This window comes from Cetorhinus maximus, chromosome 18 (assembly GCF_964194155.1).
Source record: "Cetorhinus maximus chromosome 18, sCetMax3.hap1.1, whole genome shotgun sequence".
Classification (NCBI taxonomy): Eukaryota; Metazoa; Chordata; class Chondrichthyes; order Lamniformes; family Cetorhinidae; genus Cetorhinus; species Cetorhinus maximus.
The window spans coordinates 35646842-35666605 of record NC_135896.1 but is presented as its reverse complement, the minus strand read 5'-3'; the positions used below and the strand labels follow the sequence as shown (position 1 = coordinate 35666605).

Here is a 19764-nt window from a genome sequence, read left to right as displayed (position 1 = left end):
AACTCTTACTATCTGTCTTTGTATTTCTAGCTAGCTTTCTCTCGTACTGTAATTTTTCCCTCCTTATTAATCTTTTGGTCATTGTTTGCTGTTTTTTTCTTTTCTGTCCAATCTTCTGACCTGCCACCCATCCTTGCGCAATTATATGCTTTTTCTTTAAGTTTGATACTATCTTTAAGTTTTTTAGTTAACCACAAATGGTGAGTGCTCTCCTTGGAATTTTTCTTTCTCGTTGCAATGTATTCATTCTGTGTATTCTGAAATATCCCTTTAAATGTCTGCCACTGCATCTCTATTGACCTGTCCCTTAACCTAATTTGCCAGTTTACTTTAGCTAGCTGTGCTTTCATGCCCTCATAATTGACCTTATTTAAGTTCAAAATAATGTACTAGTCTTGGACTCACTTTTCTCTCCCTCAAAATGAATGTAAAATTCAATCATATTATGATTGCTGCTAACTAGGGTCTCCTTCATTATGAGGTCATTAATTAATCCTATCTCGTTGCAGAAAACCAGGTCTAGTACAGCCTGCTCTCTGGTTGGCTCCAGAACCTGCTGTTCTAAGAAACTATCCCGAAAACACTCTATGAACTCCTCATCTAAGCTACCTTTGCCCATTTTTCCAGTCTATATGTAGATTAAAACCCCCCATGATTATCACCGTACCTTTCTGACAAGCACCCGTTATTTCTTCCTTTACACTCCATCCTATCATGTGGGTACTGATAAGGGGCCTATACACCACTCCCATAAGTGATTTTTTGCCTTTATTATTTCTCATATCTACCCAAACTGCTTCTACGTCTTGGTTTCCTGAACTTAGGTCATCCCACTCTACTGTGTTACCATCATTAATTAACAGAACCACCCCTCCACCTTTTCCTAGTTTCCTATCCTTCCTAGATGTCATGTGCCCTTCAATATTCACATCCCAATCTATGTCAGCCTGCAACCATGGGTGGAATTCTCCCAAGCCCATAGGCAGGTTCAGTGATAGGTGGGGAGGAGAATTCGGTGGGAGGTCCAAAAAATCAGTTTCACACTGGCGTGAAATGAAGGTGGGATCTTCCACTACTGCCCGCCATGGTGGATTGCGTTACCTGCCTGAGGCCGGCGTGAAACCGATTTGCATCCCACTGTTGGGATGCAGATGAAGGCCCATGCCTGATTCTCCGCAACGCCAGCGGGAAAACTCACCGGTCCAGAATACACCTAGACCAATGTGGTGTGCAAAAGTTGGGACTTACCTAAAGGGCTTTCGTCAACTCACAGAAGTCAGACAAGAAGGCCTCTGTACCCTGGAGCACCATGTGCAGCACAGGGTGGGTGGAGCTTCATCCATTTGGGTCCTCCACGAAGCAGCTCCCAAAAGGTGGGAGTTCTCCATACAGCAACCCCGCTGTTTCTTCGGACCTTTTCCGGGGACTTTGCCATGAGTTTGGACCTTCTTCCAGGGACTTCACCATGGGATCAGATCTTTGAGCAGCAGGATGTACTTCTGGGGAACGAGGGACTGTTGGGGGACTGGGAAGACTATGTCGAGGTGTGAAGAGGGAGGGAGGTATGTCCAAGTTTATGGGGGTATATAAAGGTGTGGGGGGGTGGTGGTGCAGTGGGAGGCATATCCAGGTGCAAGGGGGCAGCGGAGGGACATATGTCCAGATGTGTGGGGGGTGAGAGGGACGTTTGTCCAGGTGTGGGGGGTGGGTGGGGGGGGTGGTGGGGGTAGGGACGTATGTCCAGGTGTGTGGGGGAGGGACATGTCCTGGGCGGGGGGGTGCTGGGTATGTCCAAGTGTGTGTAGGAGTGGGGGCGGGTATGTCCAGGTGTGAAGGGGCTCACACGGGGTGGGGAGGTCATTGGCGTCGACTGTTGACTCCTGGGGAGCAAACTGAGGGTAGGCATGGTACAAGGGAACGGTCAGGGTTACAGGGGCCAGAGGGAGCTGGTGGGGTGGGAGAATGAGGGTGCGATGGGTGTTGCGTAAAGTGGTCTTGGGGGTGGGTAGGAGGAGGGCAGGCAGGTCAATGTATATGGGGGTGTGATTCTTAGGGAGGGAGGGAATGTGTTTGTTTACCTGGACATTATTAAAGGAAAAGGGAGTGGTTTGTAGGGTAGTGGTAGGGAGTTCAAATGTAACACCAGGGAGGTCAGTGGTAATAGGGGAAAGAGCGTGTGTGTCTGGGAGAGGGGAAATGGTGCCACAGTGCAGGAAGAATTTCACAATCACCATGATGGTCTGGTTGAAACTAAGCAGAGCCTCATGTTGGAGGTCTGAAATATTGCGTGGGGTTTGGGTTACTGGGTGGGCGGAGATGCTGGTGATCTCAACTGCACAACTGAAAGAGAATGCTAGCAGGGAGTATTGACAATGCTAAGGATCTGGAACACATGAGGCTTTGGGTGAAGGCTCTGCTTGCGCAGGAGAGTGGCTCATATGGCTCACAGGTCCTGCCGCATACTCTTCTCCCTGCAGAGTCACTCAGGAGGTCGGGTATGCGCAGGAGAGGTGCTGGGGGGATCATTTGCGAAGATTTAAGAGCCACGCTGCAAAAAGACAGGAGACATTATTGCAGTGAAAGTTACAATTGTGACAATCATTTGTTCACCCATGCAACCAGTTGTGATCAGAATTTCTTTATTTTCCATGGCCTACTACTTCTTCTAGGTGTTCCCCTGGCATCTGCAACAGGGATGGAAGCAGCCTGCTGATTACTTTGCCCTGTTGTCTTTGATGACTTTGGCAGTCGTCCTCTAGAGACCGGAGGGCTGGAGGGCCACGGCTTTCTTTGGCTGTTCTCCTGTGGGCCAGCTGCTCCCTCTGGGCTGACAGAACGAGGTTGAAGAGGTCATAGGCAAAGGGGATTTGGAAGGTCTGGACAACCTCTGAGATACCTGAGTGGATGACCCAAGAGTGTTCAGCTGCCGCTCCTCCTTCCTTTGCATGCCCGAAGGACCTAACCTGAATCCTTGAGGGGGATGGGCACCTGGAGGCAGGTTGAGGTGCCCTGTCCCCCTCTCGTCTGCCAACTGCAACAGCTCCCCCGTGGCTACTGCGATGGAGTGCAGGTCTGCACACATCTCCATTAGGATCTGCTGGACGAGATCTCCATGGAGTCCGCCAACCTCCCCATAGAGACCTTGATGTACGCACAGGTTGGCACCACTTCATCAGCCAACAGACTCGCGTGCCACCATGTTGAGGGCCTCTAACACCTCTGCCTGATGCTCCCCCTGCCTCTTGCTGACTCTCCACCTTTAGATGGAAGGCCAATTCCAGAGTCCTGTCATCAGATTTGGACCTCACAGATGCCTATTCCCCAGCAGTGTCAGTAAGCTTGGGTGACGCTGCCTCCTCCTGCTGTGGACACATGTCTATCGGTGGCAACCAGATTGAGACCCTTTCTAAGCTAGAACTAATGCCCACTGAGGTGTGTATCCCTGGGCTGGTGGAGGGTGCAGGTGTCTGCTGTGATGCCTCTATGAATGCTCATCTCTCCTCTTGTTCTCTCTCCTAGTTCCTCTCTGGGCTAGGACTTTTACTGAGACCTGGCAGGGAGTCCTCATCCTCGGGCCTTGACCTCTTTCTGCTGGCATCTATAACTGAAAGAGGAGAGAGCCTGAGCTGCCTCCAAAATGGAGGCACATTTGACCCTTAGGTTTCTATATCGTGGATGGATCCTTACTGCATGGACGCCTAAGTCCAAGCTCCCCATTGCCAAGTTCCCGGTCCTGCTCCACACCTGCCAGCTGAACTCCCCTCTCCGCATTCTGTGAGAGGCCTCAGTTGTGGGCACCCCCCTCCCCGTCTTCTCATGTTCTCGACAGTTGTGCCTCATCTACTCCTGCTCAAAGATAACAGAAAAGATGAGTTTGATAGTTGTATGTTGCATCCATTTGTACATTGCAATTTGACCTTCAATTCTCATACTTCCTATCATAAGATAGCCCACTGTTTTATGGCATGGCATCACTGCGCTTCAAGTTGTCCAGGAGGGTTGTGGGCCAGCTCCCTCCAGAGTGCTGAGCCCATCCACATGAAAAGAGAAGGGTCAGGCAGGAATATGATTTGCGAAGGTTGCTGGTGCCTTTGCACCTAAGCTTATTCTAAACCCCCTCCCCCACCCCGCCCTTCCATACAGTGACGTCTGTATGTGGAAGGGTAAAGAAAGCACAGTGGTTACTCCACTGCAGAGTGGATGCATTGCAGTAGGGCTCTGAGGCATGATCATGCTGTTGCCACTGAGACCCATGTATCCTGACTTTCACTGGTGTCGTGGTTAGTGCGAGCAGCTGAAGCTTTACTTACCTTGGCGGAGTGAATGAGGTCATTCATCCTTTTGTGGCATTGTATTGCTGACCTGCTCTGGACAGCCTGGACACTTACAGCATTGGCCACCTGCGCCCATGCAGGGTTCGTTTCCCTGCTTAGCCTCCCGTCCCATCAGCTGGGTACAGTACGTTCCTCCGGACCGCAGCATGGTCCAAGAGGACGCGCAGGGAGGCGTCACTGAACTTCAGTGCTGGACCTTCACCTCCTCTTCAAGATATATCTGTAGTTTATATTGACAGTGAGGATATCCGGTCGCCTTTTAAACATGGCGCCTGGATATGATGGCAGGGTGCGTGCCCTCCAGCCCACCCTGCAGCGCAAGACGTCAGGAAACCCCTGGCTGCATAATTAATTACACCGGGGCTGCAAGATACCACGGGATTTCCTGTTGGCCTCCTCAGTGGGAAACACTCCCCGTTCCTGCCCCTACCACGGAACTTAGCCCCGGATGGGAGAATTCCACCCCACGTTTCTGTAATTGCTATCAGATCATACTTATTTATTTCTATTTGAGCTATCAGTTCATCTGTTTTGTTTTAAATGCTACATGCATTCAGATACAGAGTCTTTCGTTTTCTACTTTTTATTATTTTTGGAACTTCTAGCCTTATCTGCCAATTCACTCTTAGATTTATACTCTCTATCCCTTCCTGTCACTGTCTGTTTATCATTTCCCATATTAGTACCTTTCTCTCTTGCCTTGTCTCTACCCTTTGATTTACCACATCTTCCCAAATTTGTTTCCTTGCCCCCACTATTTAGTTTAAAATCTTCTCTACTTTCCTAGTTATGCAGCTCACTAGAACATCTGTCCCAGCGCGGTTCAGGTGTAGACTGTCCCGACGGTATAGCCCCCACTTTTCCCAGTACTAGTGTCAGTGCCCTACAAACTGAAACCAACTTCTACCACACCAGTCTTTGAGCCACACATTCATTTCTCTAATCTTATTTGCCCTATGCCAATTTGCATGTTGCTCAGGTAACAATCCAGAGATGCAGATGTCCCAAACTCTGGCACTGGGCAGGCAACACAGTCTTCTGGACTCTCAATCTTTGCTACAGTGAACAGTGAAAATTTCCCCTCACTATACTACCACTATATTCCTTTGTGCTGCCCCCACTTGAATGGCTTCCTGTACCACGGTGCTATGGCCAGTCAGCTCATCTGTCCTGCAGCCCCAAACAAGCTGAAAGAACCTCAGACCTATTGGACAATTGCAAAGGCTGAGGCTTCTGCACTCCTGCCCTCTAGGTCCCCCTACCTGCCTCACTCGCAGTCATACCCTCCTGTCCCTAACCACTGACCAAATTAGAAGACCCTGTCCTAAGGGGTGTAGCTTCCTCCTGGTACAAGGTGTCTAGGTAACATTCCCCCTCCCTGATGCATCATGGTGCCTGCAGCTCTGCCTCCAGCCAATGACTGAGCCGAAGCTCCACGAGTCGCAAATACTTACTGCAGATGTGTTTGCTCTGGATCACACTGGCATCCAGGAGTACCCACATGCTGCAGCCTTGACACATCACCTGCCCTGCCATCTTAATGTGTTTTAATCAACTACTTCATTATTTTATTCAATTATTTTCCTTTTTACATATTTTATTAACCTTACCACCAATTTGTATGCTATTTCAAACCTTAGGAATAGAATAGAGCTTAACCAATTACCAGATAACGACCATACAGCTAGCTTCTTCCCCTGAAGTAAAGTAAGAACCGATCCCTACAAGATGAAAAAGTTAGAAAAAGCAAAGGAGCACCTCCTTCCCCTCTTCACCTAACTCCCTTATTCACCCAACTCTCAGCACTCTTGTTGACTTACATGAGAACACAAGAAATAAGAGCAGGAGTAGACCATACGAGCCCTCGGACCTCCTCTGCCGTTCAATACGATCATGGCTACTCTTCTTTCTGTCCACTTTCCTGTCCGCTTCCCATACCTTTTGATTCCCTGAGTGACCAAAAATCTCTCTTAAATATATTAAATGATGTAACATCCACAACCCTCTGGGATAGACAATTCCAAAGATTCACAGCCCCTTGAGTGAAGAAATTTCTGCTCATCTCAGTTCTAAATGATCAGCCCCTTATCTTGTGTCCCCCTGTTCTGGATTCCCCTAACAGGGGAAACAACCTCTGTGTGTTAAGCCCCTTCAGTATCTTATACAGTAATCTTGTAGTGCATAAAGATAAACCCAGAAACTGCAGGCCAGTCAGTTAAACTTTGAGTGGGGAAACTTCTAGAATCAATAATTCAGGACAAAATTAATAGTCACTTTGACAAATGTAGGTTAAGGAAAGCCAGCACAGATCTGTTAAGGGAAAATTTTGTTTAACTAACTTGCTGGAGTTCTTTTGAAGAGGTTGATGAGGGTAATGCTGTTGATTTGGTGTACATGGACCTCCAAAAGGCATTTGATATAGTGCCGCACAATAGACGTGTGCATAGTTTGTGCTCAGGGAATAAAAGGAACAGTAGGAACATAGATATGAAATTGGCTGAGAAAACAAGAAGTAGTAATTAATGGATGTTTTCAGACTGGGGGAAGGTTTGTAGTAAAGTTCCCAAGGGGTTGTGTTGATATATATCAATGACCTAGATATTGATGTACAAGACACATTTCCAGAATTTGCAGATAGAAAATTTGGAAGCATTGTGAACTGTGAGGAGGATTACTTGGAATTTCAAAATTATTCAAGTTTATGGAATGAGCGGACAAGTGGCAGATGAAGTTCAATGCGGAGAAATGAAGAACACTGAGAGACAAGATAAAATTAAAAGGTTCAATTCTAAGGGAGGACGGGGGGGATGCAGGAGCAGAGGATCCTGGGTGTATATGTACAAAAGCCGCTGAAGGTGGCTGGATAAGTTGAGAGAGTGGTTAATAAATCATACAGGATTCCAAGCTTAATTAATTGGGGCATAGAGTTCAAGAGCAAATAGGTTATGTTAAACTTGTAGAAAACACTGGTTCGGCCTCAACTGGAGTATTGTGTCCAGTTCTGGGCGCTGTTCTTTCAGAAAGATGTAAAGGCATTCGAGAGAGTGCAGAGAAAATTCACCAGAATGATTCCAGGGATGCGGAAATTCAGTTGCAAAGGTAGGTTGTTGAAATTGGGACTGTTTTCCTTGGAGAACAGAAGGCTGAGAGAAGATTTGATAGAGGCATTCAAAATCATGAGAGGTCTGGACAGAGTAGATAGGGAGAAACTGTTCCCACATGTGAAAGGATTGACAGCAGGAGGGCACAGATTTAAGTTAATTGGCAAAAGAAACTGGCAACCTGAGGAAAATTTTTACACACAGTGTAAATCGCAGTTAGGATCTGGAATGCACTGCCTCAGAGAGTGGTGGAAGCAGGTTCAATCGAGGCATTCAAAAAGATTAGACTGTCATCTGAAAAGGAAGAATGTGCAGGGCTATGGGGAGAAGGCAGGAGAATGGCACTAAGTAAATTGGTCCTTCGGAGAGCTGGTGCAGATACAATGGGCTGAATGACGACCTTATGTACTGGAAAAGTGTTGTTATTCTGTTTTAAGTTGCCCGCTTTAAGTCATTTCATTTTGAAGTTATGTAGTTTTTAGGGCTAGAATTCCCAATTTATGTCTTTAGTTTCAATTTTATGTTGTTTCATGTTGTCGCCATATGTCATGCTCTCTGCTGTTTTGCATCGTTTCGCATTGCTGTTTGAATTTGGGTCCTGTGAGCTGATTGGCGCCAATTGGAATAGAATGTGAGGAGAGGTATTCCATTGCTTGAGTGATTCATGATTTTTTTTTCAAAAACTCTGGAAGAAACTTTTCCAAGAATACCCAAATGAACAAGACTTTTTTATTTTGCAAGGAACAAGTTGAAGCCTGGGCTGCTCTTTTCTGTGAAGAAAAGGCCTAGTTCTTGACTCTGTGAGCTGATTTTAATTTTGGAGCTCCAGGTGTGCCTGCTGTGGAGCTCTACATCAGGTGAGGTAGAAAGGCCATTTTAAAGTCCGAGAGAGAGAGAGACAGAGACAGAGGCAAAGCATTTGCTACTTTACTTAGGGTTGCCAACCCTTCCGGAATGGACAGGAGTTGACTGAAATTGGTATCAATCTGCCGGTGGCCAAAGAAAGCCTTCCGGGAGATTTTAAAACAATTGACACCATTGAGTGATTTGGGCCATTTTGGTCCACAAGCATCATCACTCCGAAACCAGGAAGGAGGGTCCCACAGTGCTGGTGGGAAATGTAGTCTCTCTATCCCTGGAATTGGATAGAGAGCAGATTACAACTTCCAGAGGACACTGTGGCTGGGGTGGGGAGGAGGGTTGGAAATAGGGGCGGTGACATGACTGGTCACAAGTGCAACACCAGAAGTTGAGGTAAAGGGTGAAAGTAGTGACTGGATACGGTTGTGACGGAGGGTAATTAGTAATTTCTGTTGTCTTAAACCGACAATCATTTCCAGACCACAGTTAATAAAAGATGTTGTCTCAAACCTTGCTAGAAAAATAATGACGAGTTCACACTGCATGCCATTACTAATGCAAAAATTGGCTAGCAAGTTCAGCCAAAAAAAAAGAGCTATGTCATGAATTGCTAATCATCAGAACTTGCTGGGCAATTTGCTCCATTCTGCCGTTTGCCTTGCACAAACAGCACCACACACTCAACCTCCCAGTTAATTTTAAGAACATTCTAGAACAGAAAGTTACAGCTCATACTTAGAGTATAAATACCCTTTTTGCGACATCATAATTGCTAATGCAGCCTCCCCAGAAGAAAGAGAACAATTTAAACTGTTGAGTCTCATCCCTGCATGCAGTAAATTGTTGCTAGAGATTTTTAAAATTAAAAATTTTAAACTTTTAAGGGCATGAAATTCATCAGGGGCAGCTCAGCATCAAGGTGCTAATTAATCAAAGCCACCACCACTGAAACGCTTTAGCATTGTCCACAAAGCATCCCTGAAGAAGTCAAATATCCACTGATTCATGGTCACCTACCAAAATGGAAGAAAGTTCATTTGGGAAGACACCAAACACAGAGTGATTTGGTCAGGAACATGCAGATGTCAAGTCAAGGTGGCAGAGAGAGTGCAAAAACCGCCAAATGACTCATGCAACTGATGCCCCAAGCAACACCTGCCCCACAAGTGGCGGAGTCTGCAGATTGCACATTGGGCGCCTCAGCCATATCAGAACCCATCGAACCAAAATGGAAGCAAGTCATCCCCGAATCCAAGGGACTACCTAAGAAAGGAGCACTTTTGAAAAAGGCCTATAGGCATTATGTAAATTAGTTTTTTCTGACTTTTATGGATCCGTTTCAAAAAAGGTTTGTGGAAGATATTAAATGAGAAAAAGCAGTGGAATTGCAGGAGGCAGCTCAGAAATTATAGAATAGGAAGGGCAAAATTCAAGTAGGCAGAACAATGAGAGATGAAATTTAATGCAGACAATTGTGAAGTATTGTATGTAGGAAGCGAAAGGTTGAGTACAGTAGAGTATAAGACTGAGGGAGTCATGCCCAAACTGTTTGGTGCTTTGCTTCTTACCACACTGTGAGTACAATGCCCAGATCTGGTCACCGACAACAACTTGTATTTATATAGCACCTTTAATGTAATTAAAAAAAGAATTATCAAATAAAATTGGACGCTAAACCACATAGGGAGATATATGGGCAAATGACCAAAAGCTTGGTCAAGGAAGTGCATTTTACATAGTGTCTTACTAAACTGATTGCTGGGATGAGGAGATTGCCCTGTGAGGAGAAATTGAGTAGAGTAGGCTTATATTCCATAGCGTTCAAAAGAATCAGAGGTGATCTCATTGAAAATTATAAAATTCTTATGGGGCTTGACAGTGTAGGTGCTGGCTGAATGTTTCCCCTGACTGTGGAGTTTAGAGGCAGTGGTGTCAGTCTCAAAAGAATGGGTTGGCCATTTAGAACTGTGATGAGGAGAGATTTCTTTGGAATTCTGTACCCTAGAGACCTGTGGATGTTCAGTTGTTGAGTATATTTAAGACAGAGATCAACACATTTTTGGATACTAGGGGAATCAAGAAGCGTAAGGATAATGCGGGAAGGTGTAGCTAAGGTAGAGGATCAGCCGTGATTTTATTAAATGGCAGAGCATGCTTGAGGGGCTGAGTAGCTTACTCCTCCTATTTCCTTTCTTAGGAGAGAGGAAGAGAGGTTTAGGGAAGTAATTCCAGAGCTTAGGGCCTTGGCAGCCGAAGGCATGGCCACCAAAGATGGGGCAATTAAAAAGGCCAGAATTGGAGGAGTGCAGTCATCTTGGAAGTTGTAGGGCTGGAGGATGTTACAGAGATAGGGAAGAGCGAGGTCATGGATGATTTGAAACCAACAGCAACTTGTATTTATATAACACCTTCAACATAATGAAATGTCCCAAGGTGCTTCACAGGAGCTTTATAAAAAAATGTTTGACATTGAATCATAGAAGGTGAAATTAGGGCAGGTAGCCACAAGCCGGATTGAAGTGATAGGTTTTAAGGAGCATCTTAAAGGAGGAAACAGAGGTTGCAAGGCGGAAACATTTAGGAAGGAAATTCCGGAGCTTGGGGCCTAGGCAACTGAAGATGTGGCCACCATGATGGAGCAATTAAAATTGTGATGCTCAAGGGGCCAGAGTTAGATGAGCTGTTGTATTAGGTGGGTTGTGGGGCTGAAGGTGATTACAGAGATAGGGACAAGCAAGGCCATGGAGTGACTTGAGCACAAAGGATGAACATTTTAAAATCAAGGCACTGCATGACCGGAAGTCAATGTAGGTCAGCAAACACCAGGGTGATGTGTGAACAGGATTTGGTGCGAATAAGAACATGGGCAGCAGACCTTTGGATGACCTGTAGTTTACAGAGGATAGAATGTGATAGGCCAGCCGGAATGTGTAAAATGGTCAAACCGGGAAGTCACATTGGCATGGATGAAGTTTCGGCAGCGGATGAGCTGAGGCAGGGGCAGAATCAGGTGATGTTATAGAGATGGAAATAGGCAGTCTTTGTGTTGGCATGGATATGTGGTCAGAAGTTCATCTCTGGGTCAAATTTGGCACCAAGGTTGCAAACAGTCTGGTTCAGTCTCAGACCGTTGCCAGGAAGAGAGATGGATTCAGGGAGCAGAGATTACAGTGGTGTCCGAAAGCTTTGGTCTTCCCAATATTTAGCTGAAGGAAATTTTTGCTCATTCAAACTACTGGCTGTTGGGCAAACCATCTGACAATTTAGAGACTGTGGAGGGGTCAAGAGAGGTGGTGGTAAGGTAGAGCTTAGTGTCATTGGCATACAAGAAGTGGACACTTTTTGGATAATGATGCCAAGGGGCAGCAAGTAGATGGGAAATAAGAAGGGGTCAGGAATAGATCTTTGGGGGATCCAGAGGTGATGGCGCAGGAATGGGAAGAGAAGCCATTGCAGGTGATTCTCTGGCATGACTGGATAGTTATGAATGGAACCAGGTGAATGCAATCCCACCCAGCTAGACAATGTGGAAAGGCATTTGAGGAGAGACAAATTCAGCCTTGTACATTAGTGCTTGATCCCTGATGCTGGATGTGAGATATGAGGAAAGAATGGAGCTTTTAAGCTTTGAAAGCAGCTGTCTTGAGAGGTGATCATAAATGAAAATGTAAATCTGGACAATTACCTTAAATTTAAATTCCTTTAGAATCGAAAGAGTAGGACAAGGGACATTGTTTCAAATTAGTAGTTGGCTTAAACTAGTACAAATTAAATCTAGAACTGATGTCAGGAAGTTCTTCTTTGCAGAGTAATCAGTGCATGGAATGGATCCTGGACTGATAGAAGCAAAACCCCTGGAACCATTAAGAAATAATTGGTTATGTAGTGGGAGGATTTTGGGATCATTTTGGGTGGATCAGCTAAGATGGGACAATTGGCCTTAATTAATTGTGATCCCTTCCTAAGACTATTGGTTTCAATAAACTTCTGGGCACTTGTTACAAATGTGAACACACTCCTGGAGACTCCCCGTCTTAATTTCTAAAAGATGCTGTTAGTTACACAAAGGAAAGCAGCCCTTATAATTAATACATAGCATCTAAAATAATGTACTAGCAAGTCAAAAAATACAAAAATCTGACAAAAAAAAACCCACAAAAATACCTGGAAAAACTCAGCAGGTCTGGCAACATCTGCGGATAGGAGCACAGTTAACGTTTCGAGTCCAAATGACCCTTCAACAGAAGGTTTTTGCTTTTATCTAAAAATCTGACAATCTGGTAGACTGCAATCTGGAAAGCCAGGATTTGCATCCCATACGTGGTTTGCTGGTAACTCATGCCAAAGCCATAAGCACATTGTTTGCATCCCACAGCTTCTCTGTGTATTCAGTCACATTATGTGCTGGGTAAGTAATTGGAATGATTCATTGTAATTTTAATTGAGATGGAACTTGATATTTTATGCAAGTGATTTTTTTTTTGCAAAAATATACTTTATTCACAAAATATCTTCAACAACATTTCAAACCATTTCAAAATCACCAACACAAAAATACAATCAGGTTCAACTTTTACAACGTGTATCACGAAATCCATTGATACAAAAAATGAATATTACAATCATTTGCAGACATTCAATTTGAGCTGTACAGCCCGAGGGGATTTAAACAACTCCCAGCCCCTCGGTGCACTGTAGCAGAAAGGTCTTAGACAGCGACCTTTCCCCATTGCGCCTTTGCGGCGGCTGCCCCAAGCTTTAGTGCGTCCCTCAGCACGTAGTCCTGGACTTTGGAATGTGCCAGTCTGCAACACTCGGTCGGGGACAACTCTTTGCGCTGGAAGACCAACAAGTTTCGGGCAGACCAAAGAGCGTCTTTCACCGAGTTGATGATCCTCCAGTTGCAGTTGATGTTTGTCTCGGTGTGTGTACCTGGGAACAGCCCGTAGAGCACAGAGTCCTGTGTCACAGAACTGCTCCGGACAAACCTCGACAGAAACCACTGCATCTCTCTCCAGACCTTCTTTGCAAACACACAATCCACCAGGAGGTGAACAACGGTCTCTTCCCCACCACAGCCACTTAGAGGGCAACGTGCAGAGGGGGTGAGACTCCTGGCGTGTAGGAAGGATCTGACAGGGAGGGCCTTTCTCACCACCAGCCAAGCTACGTCTTGGTGCTTGTTGGAAAGTTCTGGCGATGAGGCATTCTGCCAAATGACTTTGACAGTCTGCTCGGGGAACCATCCCACAGGATCCACCCTCTCCTTTTCCCACAGGGCCTCTAAGACGTTACGTGCCGACCACTGCCTGATGGACTTGTGGTCAAAGGTGTTTCTCTGCATAAATTTTTCCACGAGGGACAGGTGGTAAGGCACGGTCCAACTACTTGGAGCGTTCCGCGGCAGCGTGGCCAGACCCATCCTTCGCAACACCAGGGACAGGTAGAACCTCAGCACATAGTGACACTTGGTGTTTGCGTACTGAGGGTCTACACACCGCTTGATGCAGCCGCACACAAAAGTGGCCATCTCATTATATAAATAGTAATATTGTTTCTGTTTTTATACTGATTTTTAACCTCAGAAAATTAATTTCAGCACAGACACCTTTAAGTGGCACGCTGAGGGCAAAATTCTTTTTGGCATTGTTTCCTTTTTCTAGACTTTTTCATTTTAGTTTCATTACTAATATTTCCTGTCTCTCTATAGTTCAGATGATTTTTTTCCTTAAGGGATCTGTATTATTTTACAAATACCTTTAATTCCTGGAACAGTGAAGGATGCAGAATAAATATGTGCTGTGGCTATTGTTAAGTAAGAGTTTGTAATTTGTGTGCACCTTCCTTTCACGGTTGCTTTTACAAACGTTTATGCATCATTTCATAATAAAGGACACAATGGGCAGAATTTTACCGTCAGCGAGCAGGGGTGGGGCCTGCTCGCCGACGCGTAAAATGAAGTGGGATGATGTCGGGCGGAACCCCCAACGTCACCCCGCCCCATTTAAATTTTCAGGAAGGCGGGGCCACAGCAAAATCAGCTGCGGGCCCATCGACCTGTCAATGGCCACTTGAGGCCATTGACAGGATCACTTAACCAATTAAAGGACCTGCCCGTCCAACCTTAAGTTGGCGGGTCGGCCAGGAGCCCCAGCAGCAACTAGAAAAAAACATGAAACCTCATCGAGCGGTGGGATGAGGTTTCATGTAGGCTTTTAAAAATTGTAATAAAGTTGTTCTGTAAATTATGAACATGTCCCAACTCATGTGACATTGTCACATGAGGGGACATGTAAGGGAATTTTTTTTTTCTATTTTTAATACGTTTAAAAGTCCAGCCGATCTCCCTGAAGCTGCACTTAGCCTCAGGGAGATGAGTGCGCTCTTTAGTGCGCATGCACGAAAGAGTGCACTCTCAATTTTAGGGATCCCCCCCCCCCCCCCCAACCCGCACAGGGAGCGCATAGCACTTCCTGGCGGATGTCACGCTGGGCTGGCCTTAATTGGCCCGTCCACGTAAAATGGTGGTGCGGCCCCAATCGCTAGCGGCGATTGGCTGTGCCCGCCTGCGATTGGGTCAGGCCCGCCCGCCCGACAAACGGGAAATTCTGCCCAATATGTTACAGATAATTTTCTGCATTCTTTTGATAATTTTATCATTGAGTCTTATTGAGAATTTTTTTTAAAAGGTGCAGAAATAAAGAAAATCAATACAATTTGCTGAACAATGAAGAACATAATATTTACCCCTGTGTATAGTACTTGTGTGCATCATTAACCCACAAGGAGTGTTTATTTTCTAGGCTCTCTATGTATTGGAAATAGTTTGGCTGGTGTTGCCTAGTACTATGAAATATAGAAATTGCACGTTGTGATATATTCTAAAATAACTTCAGCAAATTAACTGTACTGGTAAAGTAGCTGAATAATCTGCAGGCTTGATATCTCTTGTGTTGAGTTCCCTATCTTTTCTTGGCTATAAGTGGGGTGTAGGCGTCACCCATTGAGGGAAGTCAACAAACCAGTTGAGGTAGGTACAAGGAAAATCTGTATTCTTTTTCTTGCAATTGCAGCATTTGGAAACCAGGATCAATAGTTTCCAGTGAATGAAAAGCCTGAAAACTCATGAATTATGATCCTTCGTCATAACTGTGACATCACTGGACTTTTATCTGCTGGTTCCATGTACCCTGAACCCTATCTGGATTCCTGGGACATTTATATGAAGTGGGGAGATGACTCTGGTTGAAGCAATGCATCTAGCAGGGTTCAAAATACAAGGGGTGGCAGGCAGAAACCCAGTAACGAGGCCCGGGAGAGCCACCTATACCGAGAACGTCTTCATGTGCAGCAGAGAGAAGGTCCATCCCATTTTAATTTTCTTACCAACATTTAGGCACTCATTCCTGTATTGATGGCAACAAGAGGGGTAAAAATCAAAAGTGATTCTTGTTGGAACTATAGAAGTTGAAGTGAGCACACCAACCCTGTAGGCGGTGTTGGGCTTCAAGCCTATGATGACAGTGGATTGATGGTGACAAGTTACAGCCTCCTGCATAGCTTTTACTGAATGTCCTGCTCCCTGAGAGCGGGTTGGTCGCCAGGCCCATTCTCTATCTCCATTAAAACCAAATGTGGCAGGCTGGGGTCAGGTTTGAACTCTTTCAAATTTAATTCCACCTAAGCCAAACTTGCCTGTTCTTGGGGGTTGAAATAACGCCTTTTGTCTCTGAACCAGTAACTCAGATTTTTGCTTCTGAAACCTATGCATTCTACTTGTCATAAAAAAAAGTTTATTAATATGAATGCCCTCGATTGGTAAGTAGACAATGGACCCCACAACAGTTAAAAGAAGTTGTTTCTGTTACAGTCCGTCTTATTAAAATGTACATAAAAGCCTCTTTAAAAATCCACTGCTATCTCTCCATCTACTGCATGAAATAGAAACATTCTATGCAGATCAAAACAAAACAAAATTTGCTGTATGACTTCAGTTATTTCAACTATTTTGTAAATATTATTTTATAAGATAGCATATGATAGCTGTATTAAAATAGCTTACAAATACTCTTAATGCTTTAGCTGATTTAAGCCAGGACAAATTTGTTAAAACTTCCACTTTGAGAAATTACAACGTTTTTGGTGAATTTTTGTGTTCATTCAGGTCAGGAATATCATTGTGTTTGAGATTGATACATTTTTCCATGTTAATTCTTACACTAAATACTCCCATACACACCTTTTAGAGTGACTAGATCCAGAGTAATGACCCCCTTCCTTTTTATAGTTACGTTGTGGTAACTGGAAAATGGCAATGGCTCTGACTCAAGCTGATAATTGGGTACTGCAGTGTCAGCCACTGGAGTGCGACACCTATTGGGTTAGTATGGCTAGCTGGGATACTACTAAACCTTTGGTGCAACTGTGGTATGGTACGATGAGACATATGAAGTCGAGGCAGAAAACAGAAAGGTATATTGCACTGCTTACAGTGCAGAAAGCGATGGTAAGGTTTTTCATGAAATTAGAACTCAAGTCCAAAATCGCTGTTGATTCATTTACAGGTAAAGTTGGTAACTTATTATAAATCTTGTATGTAGCGGATCCTCTAATTACGTGTGGCTCTCCTCTAAGAGTGTGTCTCAATCAATGTTAAACTGTGTAGCAAACTAACCATCACTCGCTGGGATCAGTGTGCAATTTGGACAGTTTTCCACTGTGTACTTCCATCTCATTAGAAATGAGTAAGACTGATTAATGCCACTTTGCTTAACATCCTGGAGAATATTTTTTTATCATAACTGAAATCTAGTTTCTGGAGGTGAAAGAGCAGAATGTGAACTGGGCTGGTTGGAGCTGAATAGAGGGAGCTTTATGTTGCAACTGTCCCTTGCTCTGAAGAAAGCCATGAAGAAGAGCAGAATATAGGGCAAAATAAAGAACATGACTGAGTCAACACAATTACAGCACTTAAATTTTTTGAAGTTTACAGACTGCAGTAAGATAGATATTTTAGAAATTTTATGTAAGGTATGTTGAAGATTTCCTATCATGTAATGTTTGCAATTAAAATTATGTTTTATATCCGCTGGTGTGAAATCTACATTGCCACCACAGGTGGACTTGCTACTGCTGTGGGATATCCTTTGGATACAATCAAGGTTAGTGTATTTATTTGAGCTGTTGTCAGAAATTGTCCATGTTTATACCCATGATATTGTAGTTAATACCTGTTGTCTCACCAGGTGAGAATTCAGACACAGCACATGTACAGTGGTGTTTGGCATTGTATTCAATCAACATATCAGAGAGAAAAGGTAAACCTGAGTTTTTGTCGATTAATGTACAACTTTGTTGAAACAGAGAATGCTTATTTTAGAAACCTCTTTTTCTTTATTCCTTTAGTTATGGCCGCCTTATTTTAGAAACCTTTTTTATCTTTATTCCTTTAGTATGGCTTTCTTGGATGTTACTGTGTTTAACTTGAAGAATTGCCAGAAGCTGAACACTACAGTTTTCTAGTTATGAAGTATTATTGCAAACCCATCCTTCAAAATCCAGTTATCTTATATAAATTCATTGTAAACTGCACGGCCTTCAATTTGGGCCAACCTTCATTGCATCATTTCCAATGTCAAGTGCTGAAATATCATGTTGCAACCTCAACCAATATAAATTTGCCTGCTCAACTAGAAGGTCAGGTACTATGCAGTAAGGTTTTAAATAATTTTTATAATTTGGCAAAAAGATGTTTTTCAAGTTAAATATGCGAACGTGGGAACAGGAGTAGGTCATTCAGTCTGCGCAGACATTCAATGAAATCATAACTTCCTCCACCTGTCTGGCACTATATCCCTTAGTACTCTTGGCTAGTAAAAGTCTGTTGATCAGGTTTATAATGATTAACTGATATACCTACTGTAGGAGAGAGTTCCACAATTCTACTACCGTTTGCACAAAGAAGTGTTTCCTAATATATCTACCTAATGGCGTGGCTCCGATTTTAATGTTATGTTCCCTTGCCCTTGACTCCTTCAGCTGTGAAAAATATTTCTATCTACTCTTATCAATTGCTTTCTAAATCCTAAAAACCTCAGCCAAAACACCCCATAACACACTATATTTCAGGGAATACAAGCCAAGTTTTTGTAACTTATCCACCTGGTAACATTCTGGTGAATTTGTGTTGCACCCCTTCCAAGGCCAATATATCCTTTCTAAGTTTCAGTGGCCAGAACTGTACACAGAACTCCAGATGTGATCTAACCAGGGCTTTGTACGGCTGTATCAAAACTTCCTCTCATTTATATTCTAACCCTCTAGTTATAAAGGCTAACATTGCATTAGCTTTTTTTGATCACTTTATGTATCTAATGACTACATTTTAGTATAAAAACAGAAAATGCTGGAAAAACCTCTGCAGGTCTGCCAGCATCTGTGGAGAGAGAAAGAGAGTTAATGTTTCGAGTCCGTATGACTCTTCAGAGCTACAGACTGCATTTTAGTGTTCCGTTCAGAAGCCAAGGATAACATTCATTCAAATCTTAACTCCAAATTAAAATTATATGAGGAAGAGTGGGTGTCATAAGTCTCAGATGTAGGATTTTGTGTTCTGCAAAAAAACAAACTGAATTACTGTTAATTATAAATACAACTTGAAATTAGACAAATTTTAGATCTTGGAAATTGTAATCCAGTTATTTATTTCTTCAATTGTAATATCAGAGTTGCGAAATGATGAGATTTGTTGTGTCTTTTACTCAGGTATATGGATTTTATAAAGGAATGGCATTGCCTGTTCTGTCAGTGTCTGTATGTGGTTCAGTTTGCTTTGGCACGTACAGAAATTGCCTCAATTTTTTAAGTCATTTGCGGCAAAGTAGCTCAGAGGTGAAACCAGCCAGACTTGATGTCTTCATCGCAGGCTGCTCTGCAGGGACTGCCGAGGTAAGTAACTTGTTATATGATAATTGACATACAAGCTCAGGATATTGTTGTTATTGCTTTGGTTTTCAGGCTAAGTTAATTAGATTGTATTTGGTTAATTCTGTACCTAATGCATGAATTTGAGGGGGTGGGGTGGTAGAGCTGGGTGATTCCACTGACTTATGAAACTTAGAACTTCTGACAAAATATGATGTGATTTCTAAATTTTTGTCTTGAATCAGGTGATCTAATAACTAGATAAGATAACTAAATTTTGGATGACTGGATAATCGAGTTTATTTGCAGTACACCTTTTATCTTTTCTCGTAAGAATGCAGTTTGAATGTTTGTGCTGCCACTACTAAATTGGATCTACAGATTACCAAAAGTTCTCCATATTATTTTATGTAAAAGGCTTTCAGATCACTGATATAAACTGTGTTAATAAATCAACATGTGACTTCACAATTTTGTGTATGCCTGTAAATAGTCGCAAGCTTGTGTATAGCAACTTTGGCTCAATGGTGGTATTCTCACCTCTT

The 19764-nt window shown here is 43.7% G+C and overlaps 1 protein-coding gene across 5 annotated transcripts in view; it reads left to right on the top strand.

The window, feature by feature from the left end:
* The window catches only part of slc25a47b (solute carrier family 25 member 47b), a 32220-nt gene that overhangs the window by 7376 nt on the left and 5080 nt on the right, over positions 1-19764 (top strand). For 3 of the 5 annotated variants that reach the window (XM_078562386.1, XM_078562384.1, XM_078562382.1), the window contains 3 exons: positions 17414-17457; positions 17542-17613; positions 19061-19243. In XM_078562386.1, coding sequence (XP_078418512.1) covers positions 17414-17457; positions 17542-17613; positions 19061-19243 — 299 coding nt within the window. Of the gene's footprint in view, positions 1-17389; positions 17458-17541; positions 17614-19060; positions 19244-19764 lie in introns of all 5 variants that reach the window. The other 2 variants (XM_078562383.1, XM_078562385.1) reach the window with 2 other exon arrangements.